Here is a 12950-nt window from a genome sequence, read left to right on the forward strand (position 1 = left end):
GTGTGTTCCCTGGAAATCAAACCCATGACTTTTGTTCTGCAAACTCAATGCATGTTACATGAACACTTATAATGTGAACATTGCCCTGACTGTATTTATTGCTGAAACCAAGCAAAGCATAACAAGAGAGTTTAGATTATGTTCTCTGCAGATCACTGTTGACCTGAATTTCTTTACCAGGACATAAAGAGCATGCCTAAGGTGGCTCGTACGCTTCTACCGACACTGTTTTATGTGCTCCCATAGCCTACATGTGTTAGAAATCAAGAGCATGCACTTTCCTTTTAGACAGAAAGGACCCTTGACAGAGAAAAGGAGAAAGCCTCTTTGTCTCTAATAAGATCTTGGATGATGTTCAGTCCCCCTCTCCCTAAGTTTTTATGTAACTCATCATTTGCCTCGACCGGGCTCACATGTTTTACGGTATCTCGCCGAACGAGGGACGACCAGAGAGTAAAAAACACTGTGAAAAATTACTCTAGACATTAAATATGGCACAGTCTAAGTTTGTTATCTTTTTGGGGACGGCCAAAGAAAAATCAATTTGTTACAAAGGTAATGTGAGAACACGGTTAGGTGACGACAACGAAAAGCACTACAGGGAGGAAGAGAATCGGGGGACGCGCAACGGTGAGCTAAATAAACACGACCAGCTCACTTAGAGGTCAAGCACATACGCTGTGTCCAAACCATCGCATTAAGCTTTTGTCAGAGCTGGTGCCGGAGATGTTTGGGGCACGACCTCGCCAGGGTGATCTTGCATCATTCGTCCGTAATAAACGCATACCAACTTGCTTACATTAACAAAACAGTACGCAATCCCTGTGTGTCTTTGCCAGAACTGTTTGTATTATACGCTTTCAGAATACATCGGACAGGTCGCACTCACTCGAGCGATGTTGAATATCCGCTGTGATTAAAGATGTAGGTTTAGGACTAGAAGTGGTCGGCATCTGACTTCAATTTAAACATGCTTATTGACAGGGTGATCTGTTTAAACTCAGCACACATGATATTGCCTGCATGAGATGTTACCATCTCTCTCTCTCTTTCGCTTGCTCAAACACAGCCCTGTTCCCTTGTGTGCGAACAGCAGAGCTAAACAAATGTGTACTCTTGATGTTATGAAAAAGAACAGGGATTCTGGAATGGAGGTTTTATATACACTATTCTATCCATCCGACAGTCCTAGAAGTACTTACAGTAAACGTAATTTCAATTGGTCTACATAATACAGTCGGTTTGACCCAACACTGGGTAAAAAAAAAAAAACTAGCAGTTTTTAGATATATTGAAGATTTGTCAAAATTATGTATTTTTTTTGTGAAAAAGTCTGCTAATAGGTAAGAACAATAAACTTAAAGGCTGGATAGGTGATCCTGTCCAGAATTTTTTTGTCATGCTGGTTGGAAATCTCTTTATATCCTGATAGCAATCAAGTAAAATAATATTTATATAATAATATATCATCCGTGAAAGGCGTTGGAACAAAAAACATTCTCCCAATCAAAACGTACTAGCCGAACGCTGTGATTGGTCATGTGTACATTTTCAGATGACGTATTTTGCATACCACATGCGCACCATGTTCATGCAGACATCATATTGTCATCAGCGCGCACACGTCCGCTGTGTCAATGTATGGAGAATGGTGGAAAATAAGCAACAATCAAAATTTCCTGTGGAACCCACAACAAGTAAATCCAAAAAACGAAAGTAAGTTTTGAAAAATCATTGACAAAAAACACCTGGATAATGAAAGAGTAAAAACTCTAATTAACATCGGTTTGGCTTTTACACAATGGAGACAGCTCTGGCAGGCAAAGGGTCTGACGATAACATGGTTGCTCTCTTTCTTTTAGACAGGTATGTACATGCTTCAAGAATTTAATGGATTAAGTTTGTATTCGTTGCATGGATTTACGAAATACATTCTTGTCCTGTGAGGAGGCGTGGCTTTGGATGGCAAATCGCATAAAGGGTGGGACTATAATTTATAAGTAAGCACCTTTCCAAATCAACCGTCCCACCTTTAATTCATTTTCTCAAATGTGTTTTATTGTATTCAGCATAATTTACTATCGCATTTCCCCAGACAACAAGAATTAATGTCTAATTTCTTCTCACGTAATTATATCTTGATCTAAGAATCTTATCTCTACAATACAAAAATAGAGAGTAAGATTTTTTCCAGTGTGTCAGGATGGTGTATGTTGATCCTTTAACTGTCATCTCTCCTCTCTCATTACTAAAAATTATTGTTTCCCTTGAAAAAAATTAAGAGTTGAAAATATGTAATACATGTTTTTGCTTAAGAAAAACTCAGAAAAGAAATAAAAAACAGTGTGGCTGTATGTGAACCTGTCTGTGAAATCCAAGCTAAAGTCCCAAATTGTAATTAGGAAGTTTGATCACAACCATTTATTTCACCGCAATTTAAATTTTGGAAATGGCATCATCCTATCAATATTAAAGAAATCATTGTTATATTTTCACAGAATGTTCTTTACATTATGTTGGATGATTTAATGTAAAAAAAAAAAGAAAACGGACTTTAGCTGGGTCACATTACAGTAATTTGTCATTTACGAGGAGTTCAACACAATATCTGGTAATGAGAGATTAATGCAGGGCAGCAGTGTCACACTGATAAACCCTGTGAAATAAATCACATCACAAGCACTTCGTTTTCATGTCAATCAGCACATTTCTGAAACACACAAAAGCCTGAAGTAAGAATGGCACCGCCTGTGTCTCTCTGAATAGTAAATGTATGACAGGAACAGGGCATGTTCCAGCGAGCCTGTCGGGCTGGCTTAACCCGGTCCAGTTATAATCAGAGATGACCTCAGCAGGGTGATGAAGACCGGGTTTCCTGCTCCACTGAGTGAGACCTGAGCTGGCCATTTCGGGGACTCCCCCCTCCCCTCCCCAACATACTGTAGCTGAGGTGGGGTTTCCTCAGCTGTGAAACATGCCATGCTGTCATCCTTACTCACATATAGAGGCTTTACCTTCTGTATGTGTACAGAGTGAATTTGTGAATTTGGATTCAGTGGGTCATTATGGGTCAGTTGTGGTCAGGTCTCTGACTGGATAAAAAAAGCATGTTGCCTTAGTGTCATTCGCGCATGGTGTGGTGTTTTTTAATACGATGCATCAAAAGGACTGTACAGCTAGATATTTGCAGATTTTTTTTTAATGATTTTATGATAAAACGACACTCCTAAATTGTGTTTTACATTGTGTTTCTGTTTACAGTAAATGTGACACATTCGAAAATAAGGAAAAAGATGCATGTATGACTCTGACCTTTTTGACCTTTAGAATTCATACTTGTATTAAATGTGTCTCATGTACAGCTGCTTTGTAACAATGAAAATTGTAAAAAGCGCTATATAAATAAAGTTGAGTTGAGTCTACTGTACATGTTTTATCTGGGATTACAGCATATCTAGAATAGGGTTTAAGATAAATCTGGTCATGCGACTCCAACATAGTTCATACAGTATTAAGCTCATTCATTGCCAATTATAGCAACTTTTTCTTCTGTTTTATTGTTTTGACATGTTGGTTATAGGCTGTACTACATTTGAGAAAAATGTGACATAAGTTGCTAAATAATGCGATATGATAATGCTTTAAGTCTGTAAAGCAGTTCCTTTCAGTCACTTCCCTCAGGCAGACGGTATAAAGTGCCTTTAGTGATAAGGTAGTGAATACCTTCATCCCAACTGCAATCTGTATTTTAAATAATTTTTTATGTATTAATATTGTGAAGTGGTTTATGTAATCACGTAAAGTGATGATTATTTGTATCATTTGTGTTCGAGCCTTTTTTTTACGACAATTTTCTACCCTACTTGGGATAGACAATAAATCTCTTTAAATCGAATTGAATTAAAGTCAACTTAAGCTATATCAAAACATATTTAAAAACTGAAAATTAGACAGCATACATGTTTCACATTCTTTGTAATTATTGATCATTCACACATCATGGATGCACTGCTATCTGCATCAACTTGATGTTTGATTAAACATAACTTTTGGAATTATTCATATTGAGTTATTGCAAACCATTGCAATATGCATACTGTGAAACAAACATTTCCGATATTTCAATATAATGTGCAGCCCTAACATTGTTCCATTGGTTAACTATATTAATTAACATACACTAACATAACATAACCATGCACCATTTATTAAAAGTTAACATTTGATCTATCAACATTAACAAATACACACTAAAACGTTGTTAACATGGAAGTCACAGTGAACTAACACGAAAATCAATTTTAGTTGTGTTAACTAACATTAAGCAAATTAAATGCATGCTGTTTAACTATATTATGTGTTGTTAGCTTATGCATGATGAGAACTTACTGTAAATGTATCAATTTCCGTGTAACTGTTTCAGATGTGTTACAATGACGCCCTCTACTGAATTGTCCCGTTATACGCCTATTAAACTGAAGCCATGTCACACAAAATCCTGCTCCCATCACAAAAGTATAAGTTTCATAGACTGAACCTCATATAAAAATCACAATGAATCCTGAATCCAGACGACAGAACCTGCATATAACACGAAGATGAACCCTTGTGAATGCTTGCGATGAACCCTTAAAAAATATCAATATAATATTCAAAGGGAAGATCTGTGTGCTCGTTTTTTTCTGCGTCGGCCAGTATGAACTACACTTCCCATAAGCCCTGCTTCACAACAGTGGAGAGCCCAGAGAAATGCAGTGGATTCCTCTCATACAGCCACTAAAAGAGACACAGATAGGCGCATTTTCACACATAAATGGAGGCACGAGCGTAAGCGGCATCTAACAACCGTAAACCTTTAAACATGGTGAAGGACCAAGAAGTGGAGCGCATCGCTAAAAAGCTGGACAAAATGGTGCACAAGAAAAACACTGTAAGTGTGACAGATTTCCTGTAGCATCTGAAAAGCAGGTAACGTTAAAAGAGAACAGTTGTGGAGGAAATTTCCCGAAATGCATGAATGTGTCCGTTTCACAAATCTCGTGCGTGTCAATCTGATTTAAAAAGCAACGCATTAGTGTCCATTCAGCGTTTGATGCTTAATGCTATTTTTAAAAAGATGCCTTTTCTCTTTTAAAGCAGATGCTTTAGTGACAACCTGCTGAGGGTTTAAACGTACTGCAATACTTTAATATTAATCAAAATGCACAAGCGCGAGGCAGATCAATAGGGTCCCACGCGCGTTATTAGTCTGATTATCAGCTGTTTTTAACTGATCAGTCTTCATACACTGTCACACATGTGGCTTTTACCCTCGTGCTTGTGTGCTTTGATGAGTTGGCAACTGGTTGTTCTCCAAATTTCTCCAGCGCAAACAAAAGAGCGATCCACCCAACACTTCATACACTAATCTGTAACGTTACCTGTTACATCCCCAAAACGCAACAGATGTGCAGTTTTTAACGTCAAATGTGCCATACTTAAAAAACGAAATGTTAAAAGCATGATGCTTGTTGAAGCTAATGTATTGATCTGATTTTTGTGTTTTGTTTTCAGGATGGCGCCATTGACCTGCTTCAAGAGCTGAAGAACATGACGATGTCTTTGGAGACCCTACAGGTGCGCACATGGATGAGAAACGGCTCAGTTTGGAGCATTAGATGTCACGCTTTTTGACTTTAAGGCCCCCCATTAGGCACATTTTAGGGGCCCATACTTTTCTTATATTTCTAAATGAAAAAAATATTCTAGCGCTTGACGTAAGTAGAAAGATTTTAATTTTTTAGACATAACTAGACTCTTTGAATTATTTACAGGGTCATGCATACAAATCAAAAGATACATATTTGCATCAAAATGGCATAACAGATGAACAACTAGTGATCCTGTTCAGCAGTTCAGTGTTGCGGGTTCTGTAGTGGTTAAAGATGCCCTGATGACTAGGCAATGAAATATACTTGCACAAAGTTCCATGCAGATATATATAAAAAGTTATTTTATCCTGCAAACATGCGCACCAGACACATTTTAAGGATAAAGTATATGCAAAGATGGTAAACCAAAGGGAGCAGGTTCAAAACCCTACAAAAGTGGTAAGGTCAAGTCACTTGTGGTTGCTGTCTTGGGTTTGCAAATTTATTAAAGGAACTGTACACCCAAAAATTCAAATTCTATCTTCATTTACTTATCCACAAGTCGGTCCAAATCTGTATACATTTCTTTGTTCTGATGAACATCGAGAAAGATATTTGGAAGAATGCTTGTAACCAAACATTATGAAAAATGTTTTATGTATTTCTTATTTCAAACAGTTCTGGGCACTATAATTGTATTTTTTCCTACTATGGTAGTCAATTGTGGCTAAGAACTGTTTAGGTAAGGGAATTTTTCAAAATATCTTTCTCTGTGTTCCTCAGAACAAAGAATTTATACGGAGTAAATGATCACAGCATTTTTATTTTTAGGTGAACTTTCCCTTTAAGTAAAAGTCCTTCCTTTTATTCACACATTTATTTCCCCTGAAGTCTAAGATGTGCAAGACTAGATGAATTGAAGATGCCCTTACCCCCAACATGAGTGTCACAAGATTAAAATTGACTATTGCAAATGTAAATGTATTTGACTTTATTCGAATTTGCTTCCCTCTGTACCCTTCAGTCCACACGGATTGGGATGTCAGTGAACGCGGTGCGGAAACAGAGCTCTGATGATGAGGTACAGACTTTGGCTAAATCCCTCATCAAGATCTGGAAGAAACTGCTGGGTACGCTGTTTATTCTCTAATCTATCGTTGTGCCGTTGAATCTGATGTGATGGAGATATTGCTGGACTCTTGAGTTTTCTGTCTCTGATACAGATGGTTCTGAGGGTAAATCGGAGGAGAAGAAAAAAGTAGGATCTCCTCTCCAGTCGTCCTCTTCTAAAGACTCTCCTGGATCCAGTGACACTAGGTGTGTGAGATCTAACTATTAACATATTGCAAAATCAAAGGATTCGTGATGGCCATTATAGACTGTTTTGTCTGATGCGCGTTCCTGGACTGCAATTAACTTCCAGTCTGTGTTTATCAATCTGGCTAGTGTCAAACTATTTATATTTTATTTATTTATGTTAATATTAATTTACATTATTATTTTATTCTATAATAATTGTATTAAGTAAAAGATTTGTTGAATTTTGTTTTGTTGTTTGTTTATTTTATTAAAGGGGTCATATGACACGGCTCAAACGAAAATTATGGTTTGTTTAGATGTAATGCAAGGTGTATAGACGATTTAAGATTCAAAAACGATGCATTTTCCACACACCGTGCATTTTTGTATCACCTCTTTGCCCCGCCTTTATGGAAAAACACAGATGCGCGTATTGATTGGTCGAATACTGCACGCATGTGATGGAAATGTGACGCCTCTTACCATATTTGGAACATCAGGTTCCAAAGCAATTTAACTGACAGGTACTCCCACCATTCTTGCGTGTTCATTTGGGCGGTCGTAGTCAAATCATACCACAAAGTGACGTAGATATTTGGAAGTGTGGTGACACGAGGCATTTCTGGCAGGTCTATGTGAGCATTCGTTGTTAGATAGAATGCATCTTTAGTTTCGACACATACATTTTTTTTCAATTTTACGTGTCTAATACATGCATGGGCAACTTATAACACACCAACTACACAGACAAACATGTTTTCGTGCCATATGACCCCTTTAAATAAACAATTTGTTGAATGGGCCCTGTAGTTTTGACTCATTTAAAGAAACCGTATGGGACATTGACATCTAGTGGTTGATCTTGGTATCGCTATCTAAATTCAAAATATTGATTAGGCAAGTTTAGCCAAGTAATGGTTCATCTCGTTTTTTTTGCTTGTTGTCGGAAATCATCTACAAGCACTCTATTATTTATTTGTGAATGGAAGATTAGGGAAGTCCACGAACGCGCTGAAATGTTTGTTTCTGTTGTTGCCTTGAAACCGTCTATAGAAAAGTGTTATATTGTTACACTTTCATTTTGCTTAGTAAACCTGAGACGCCGAAAACTCCCACCACCCCGATAACCCCCAAGTTCACCACTTTTCCACCTGTTCCTGTTACAACTGACAGCGTCCGGACCAAATGCAAAGGCCTGCTGGTGTCAGCCCTCCAGACAGATGGTAAGATAACGTTGTCCATTTAAACTCAACAAAGGAACAGAAAATATTCGACATCTCCGTTTTAAACTTGTGTTTTCTTATGCAGGTGATTACCAAACAATTGGAGTAGACTGTGAACACCTAGCAGCACAGATTGAAGATTATATCCTTCTTGTTATGAAAAACATAGTATCTTAGCCCTGCCCTGACTAAACCCCTTCATGGTTCTTTTGACTCTTTAGATGCTTTTGCACCGTGTAGTTATAGGAACGTGGACGATCTCTATAGACCAAAATTTTCGTGGTTGCATAGGCATTGGCATTAGGACCTTTGAGGTGACTTAAGCCACCTTGCAGTGCGTTATTTCAAAAACAAAGACAACTGGCGAAGAATGTGATTGGAGCTGTGTTTGTTATCTGTTGTGGACCTGATTATTGTAGAACGTAGACAACACAAAGAGAAAGAAGGACGGCTAACAGACAAAGTCGCCTATACAACAACATGTAGTGAGACATATCCCAGAGGCTGGGAAAAATAAAACATGCAACGGGTAAATGCCGTTTACATTCCTTGATAGCACACATGCTTCCTTGGAGACGTCTATTTGATGTCTGCTTAGATGTATTTTATTTTATAGTTTGTTCATCTGCAACACATCTCTGAGATGTCTGCTGTCAGATGTCACATACTGTAGACATCTAGAAGATGGCTATAATATGTTTATGATTTAGAATGTATGTAAAACTGCCCTTTCTGAGATGTTTATCAGATGTTTTTATATTGCAGATGTTCTTCAGAATTCCAGATCTTAAGCAGAGATCTTACAAACTTACTATCTGTGTTAGATTTTGAATGTTTATGTCTTGTATCATTTTAAGAGCCATAAACTCCGTTTATTTTTTCCCAAATTATTTTTTTCTGCTTTCATTGTTTGAATTCCGCTTTTGTTTTTTTAAGTATACAGCAGTAAAATATTTGCCTACATGGAAAAAATACTACAGCATAGAAGATGATATACTACGGTGGTTTTGCACCTTACAGAAAACTGTAAGAATAAAAAAATAAGTCAAAATGTGCAACTGTCTGTAATATAAGCCGGTACCTTACAAGAAAATTTCCTTTTTTTTTTTTTTAAGTAATTACAGGTAAATTTAGTGTAATTTACTCAAGTAAATAATATAGTATACTACAGTTTTTTTCACGTTGGTGTGTCATATCTGTTCAAGTTTTTTTATTTTGACGGGTCGCCCAAAAATTCCTCTTAACTGTGTGTTGAACAGTAGCTTTTCTTAAATGAAACGGCAAAATTCTCATAAAGTCTCACAGCAGCTCTGGAGATGCTGTTCATGTTCACTTCACCATAGAATTTTCCAAATTTTTGCCATTTTTGTTTTTATTCCTGAATAATCACAGGAACCTACAATTTAAAATGATGTTCTATGCCATGCGTTCACCCATTCAGGATACACTCGCTGGTAGTTCCAGTTCTCCTGGGTTTGGAACTATGAAATCATTGAAAGCTCCTTAAATTTGTTTGTTTAATCCTGTTTGAGTTGCAAGAAATTTGCCTTATCTCTTAACATAGTCCATGTTTTATAGAATTCACAGTCGACATTATATTTCCTTGACTGGAGACTGCATGATTCACATATCTACCAGGAGTTCAAATCCACCGATATGAAGTATAAGAGCAGGCTGAGGAGTCGCATCTCCAACCTCAAGGACCAGAAAAACCCAGACTTACGCAAGAACGTTCTATGTGGCAACATCGCACCGGACCGCATCGCCAACATGACAGCAGAAGTATGTAATCAGAGTTAGTACTTTATGAATCGATTTGCTCCGAGATGGTTTTTTTTACAGTACAGTAGGGCCGAATGTGAGATGTTTGTTTTTTGGCGTTCGTGACAGGAGATGGCGAGTGCAGAGCTAAGAGAGATCAGAAAAGCTCTGACGAAGGAGTCCATTCGAGAGCACCAGCTCTCCAAAGTGGGCGGCACAGAGACTGATATGTTTGTCTGTGGCAAGTGCAAGGGAAAGAACTGCGCTTACACTCAGGTATCTTGTCAGCAATTACGACTGTTGTATAACACATTTACACTGCAGTTCACCCGAAACACAAATACATTCCCACTACAGCTACATTCCTCGACTTGCTCATGCGATGACCTTGTATTGTCTTGAGTGAAAGAGAGTTTATATTGCATTGACGCATGAAACGAACAGGATTGTAATGCAGGATGTCTATGCAGGTCCAGATACGCAGTGCTGATGAACCTATGACTACCTTCGTGCTGTGCAACGAGTGTGGAAACCGGTGGAAAGTAAGAATCTTTGTATATTTACACACACACACACACACAGGCAGTGCAAAAGCCATTGGTTGAATTGTGTATTCAGAGTAACAATCCGTTGACAATGCGTTGCTATATTGCAATGCAGCCACACGATGGCAGTATTTACTAAGTATAGTTGCATATCACACCAGTAATATATTTTTGTTTAAGTTCACTTGTAGGAAAAACCAAATGCTGTAAGTAATGACAATTAGAAAACAGTGCATTTATGATTTATTACATTAAAAATGTGTGCTTAAAACAAGTAAAAATGTATGTAATTGTGAAACAAAGTACTCAAGTGGAGACTGATGTTAGTTGTCACAAGGTTAATCTCAGTAACTAAGCCCAGGTTTCACAGAAAAGGCTTAAAGCTAGTCCCAGACTAAAGTGAATGTGTGACATGGCTTTAATGTATATAACTTGCCCAGAAATATCATAAAATATTTGAGTGCCATTGTTGTGTCTCAAGATGCACACCACTAATGTATTTATTTTAAAGCATTTTTTAAAAGCCACATAAATATCTAGTCCTGGCTTTAGTTACAGTAAAATATCAAATAATACAACTTTTTGTAGTCAGGATCTTCAGAAATGTTTCACTTAATATTCACATATTTTGTGACAACTAGCCCCAGATGACCATATATAGAAAGCAATTTTGCTTGAAGGAAATAGATTTTAGCTTAAAATAACCTATGAATCATTTATATTAATATGAATTAATTTATGTTTACATATATTTAACATGTATATGTTTTTTCTTCCCTTGTTTTTCTTCAGTTTTGTTAAAGACGAAAGAGACCAGGATTCTTCTTATGAAGAATGACCTTATAGTCAATCGTGTAAGAAATACTTTTCTTTTGAGAAAAAAATAATGTCTTTTTTTATACATTTCATTATCATAGCGTTGTAATATATATATATATAATGTGAGTGTTGCTACTTCAAAAAAATAGTTTTTCTGTATTTCTTTTTCTTTTGAACTGGTGTAACATCATTATCATTCACGGACTGCCGATGACATAGATTTAGAAAGTGAAGCTGGCTCGACGAATCCTGCTTTCTGCCTTTAATATCGCGCTTGTGCCTTTCTGCTCTATGAGTGCCAAGTTATTGTAAATATACAAGTTTTTTTGAACATGTGCTTTTCATATATGTATATGCAGTTTGTGCATTTTACAAATGATTTATTTAACCAAATCTAGATTGGTTGTGTTTCCAGAGTTTAGAAAGTCCTAAAGGATTAAAAGTTAGTATTTGAAGAAAACGATTGACTTCCTTTAAACAGCTAGACGTGGAGCTGATTTGAATGGTACATGAATGATGGTTCATATGTATTATATGAATAAGCCCACTGTTTCGTCACAGTAAATTTGGCTAAAGCAGTTTGTCCTTTGAGTTCTTTTTTTCTTTTTCAGTCCAAACCATTATGTTAGTTTAACAGAATTGACACGTTTATGTTATCCAACAGGATAACAAGACCCCAGCAACATTTCTAAAGTGAAATAAATTGTTCAACCAACAAAAAAATGGACTTTTTCTGCAATGTTTACTTTTTGGATCACAAAATTGGACATTTTAAAGAATTTTATATTTGTGTTTCATGCAAGAAAAGGATTTTAGAATACCAGGAGTAATTGATATAATTATTACTTTAAATAGTTCAAATGAGTACATTTGACCAGTACATTTGATTTTTTTCACTTGACAGACCAATAAACCGATAGTCGGAGTGGGTGAACAACTGTGTTCCAATGACATCATTTGTCATCGTGTATTAAATGCACTTTGCATCATGATGAGGTGATGTAAATAGGGAGATTTTTATTTATTTAAATGTAGCGTTTGATCTCCTGTCTCTTTATATTCTGTCTCTTTCAATTTGAGGGCTTTCATATAACAGTTCACATATTTTGGATGCTTTCCTTTCAAAATCTACAAATAGAATTGAGCCATTGTGATTTGCATAAGACATGATGTTTGGCTTATTGCACAAGCGTTGCTTGGAGCAGTGACACTTTACCATGAGGTTGTATTAGTTAACATTAGTAAATACATCAGCAAACATGATCTAACAATGAGCTGTATCATTTTTCAGCATGTATTAATCCTTGTTAATGTTCAATTGAATGCCAGCGTTATTGTTCGTGTTAGTTCCTTGCGCACTAACTAATGTTAACAGTTACAACTTTTCATTTTATAAACTTATTAGTAAATGCTCAAATGAACTTGAAACTTATTGTTCATTGTTAGTTCATGTTAACTAATGAATTAACTAATGTTAACAATTACAACCCTATACTCTTAATAGTATCTTTTATAGTCTTTACCTGAAGGTCTTGACTTAGTGGTTTGTTCCCTGGAAAATCACAAGCAAAATACGAATACTATCCTCTAATACCCATGACTGGGGCCATTTTGTACCTTTAACTGATTCTGTGGTGACACAAGGGAGATGTTTTTTTTTTCAAAGATACCCA

The 12950-nt window shown here is 36.6% G+C and overlaps 1 protein-coding gene across 1 annotated transcript; it reads left to right on the forward strand.

The window, feature by feature from the left end:
• The first annotated feature begins 4733 nt into the window (after positions 1-4733).
• tcea2 (transcription elongation factor A (SII), 2) lies at positions 4734-12093 on the forward strand. The gene is made up of 10 exons (XM_056733194.1): positions 4734-4930; positions 5554-5616; positions 6655-6760; positions 6854-6947; positions 8019-8152; positions 8238-8294; positions 9780-9934; positions 10043-10189; positions 10384-10455; positions 11251-12093. The coding sequence occupies exons 1-10, from the start codon at positions 4862-4864 to the stop codon at positions 11257-11259; spliced, it is 906 nt and encodes a 301-aa protein (XP_056589172.1). The 5' UTR covers positions 4734-4861; the 3' UTR covers positions 11260-12093.
• Positions 12094-12950: the final 857 nt, after the last annotated feature.

The sequence above is a fragment of the Triplophysa dalaica genome, chromosome 20, assembly GCF_015846415.1.
Source record: "Triplophysa dalaica isolate WHDGS20190420 chromosome 20, ASM1584641v1, whole genome shotgun sequence".
Lineage (NCBI taxonomy): Eukaryota > Metazoa > Chordata > Actinopteri > Cypriniformes > Nemacheilidae > Triplophysa > Triplophysa dalaica.

Bases quoted from the DNA above. Each gene is read 5' to 3' on its own strand.
- tcea2 (XM_056733194.1), top strand. From the start codon at position 4,862: ATGGTGAAGGACCAAGAAGTGGAGCGCATCGCTAAAAAGCTGGACAAA. The intron at 8,153-8,237 runs GTAAGATAACGT...TTTCTTATGCAG, and splicing joins GTCAGCCCTCCAGACAGATG to GTGATTACCAAACAATTGGA. The intron at 10,190-10,383 runs GTATCTTGTCAG...ATGTCTATGCAG, and splicing joins AGAACTGCGCTTACACTCAG to GTCCAGATACGCAGTGCTGA.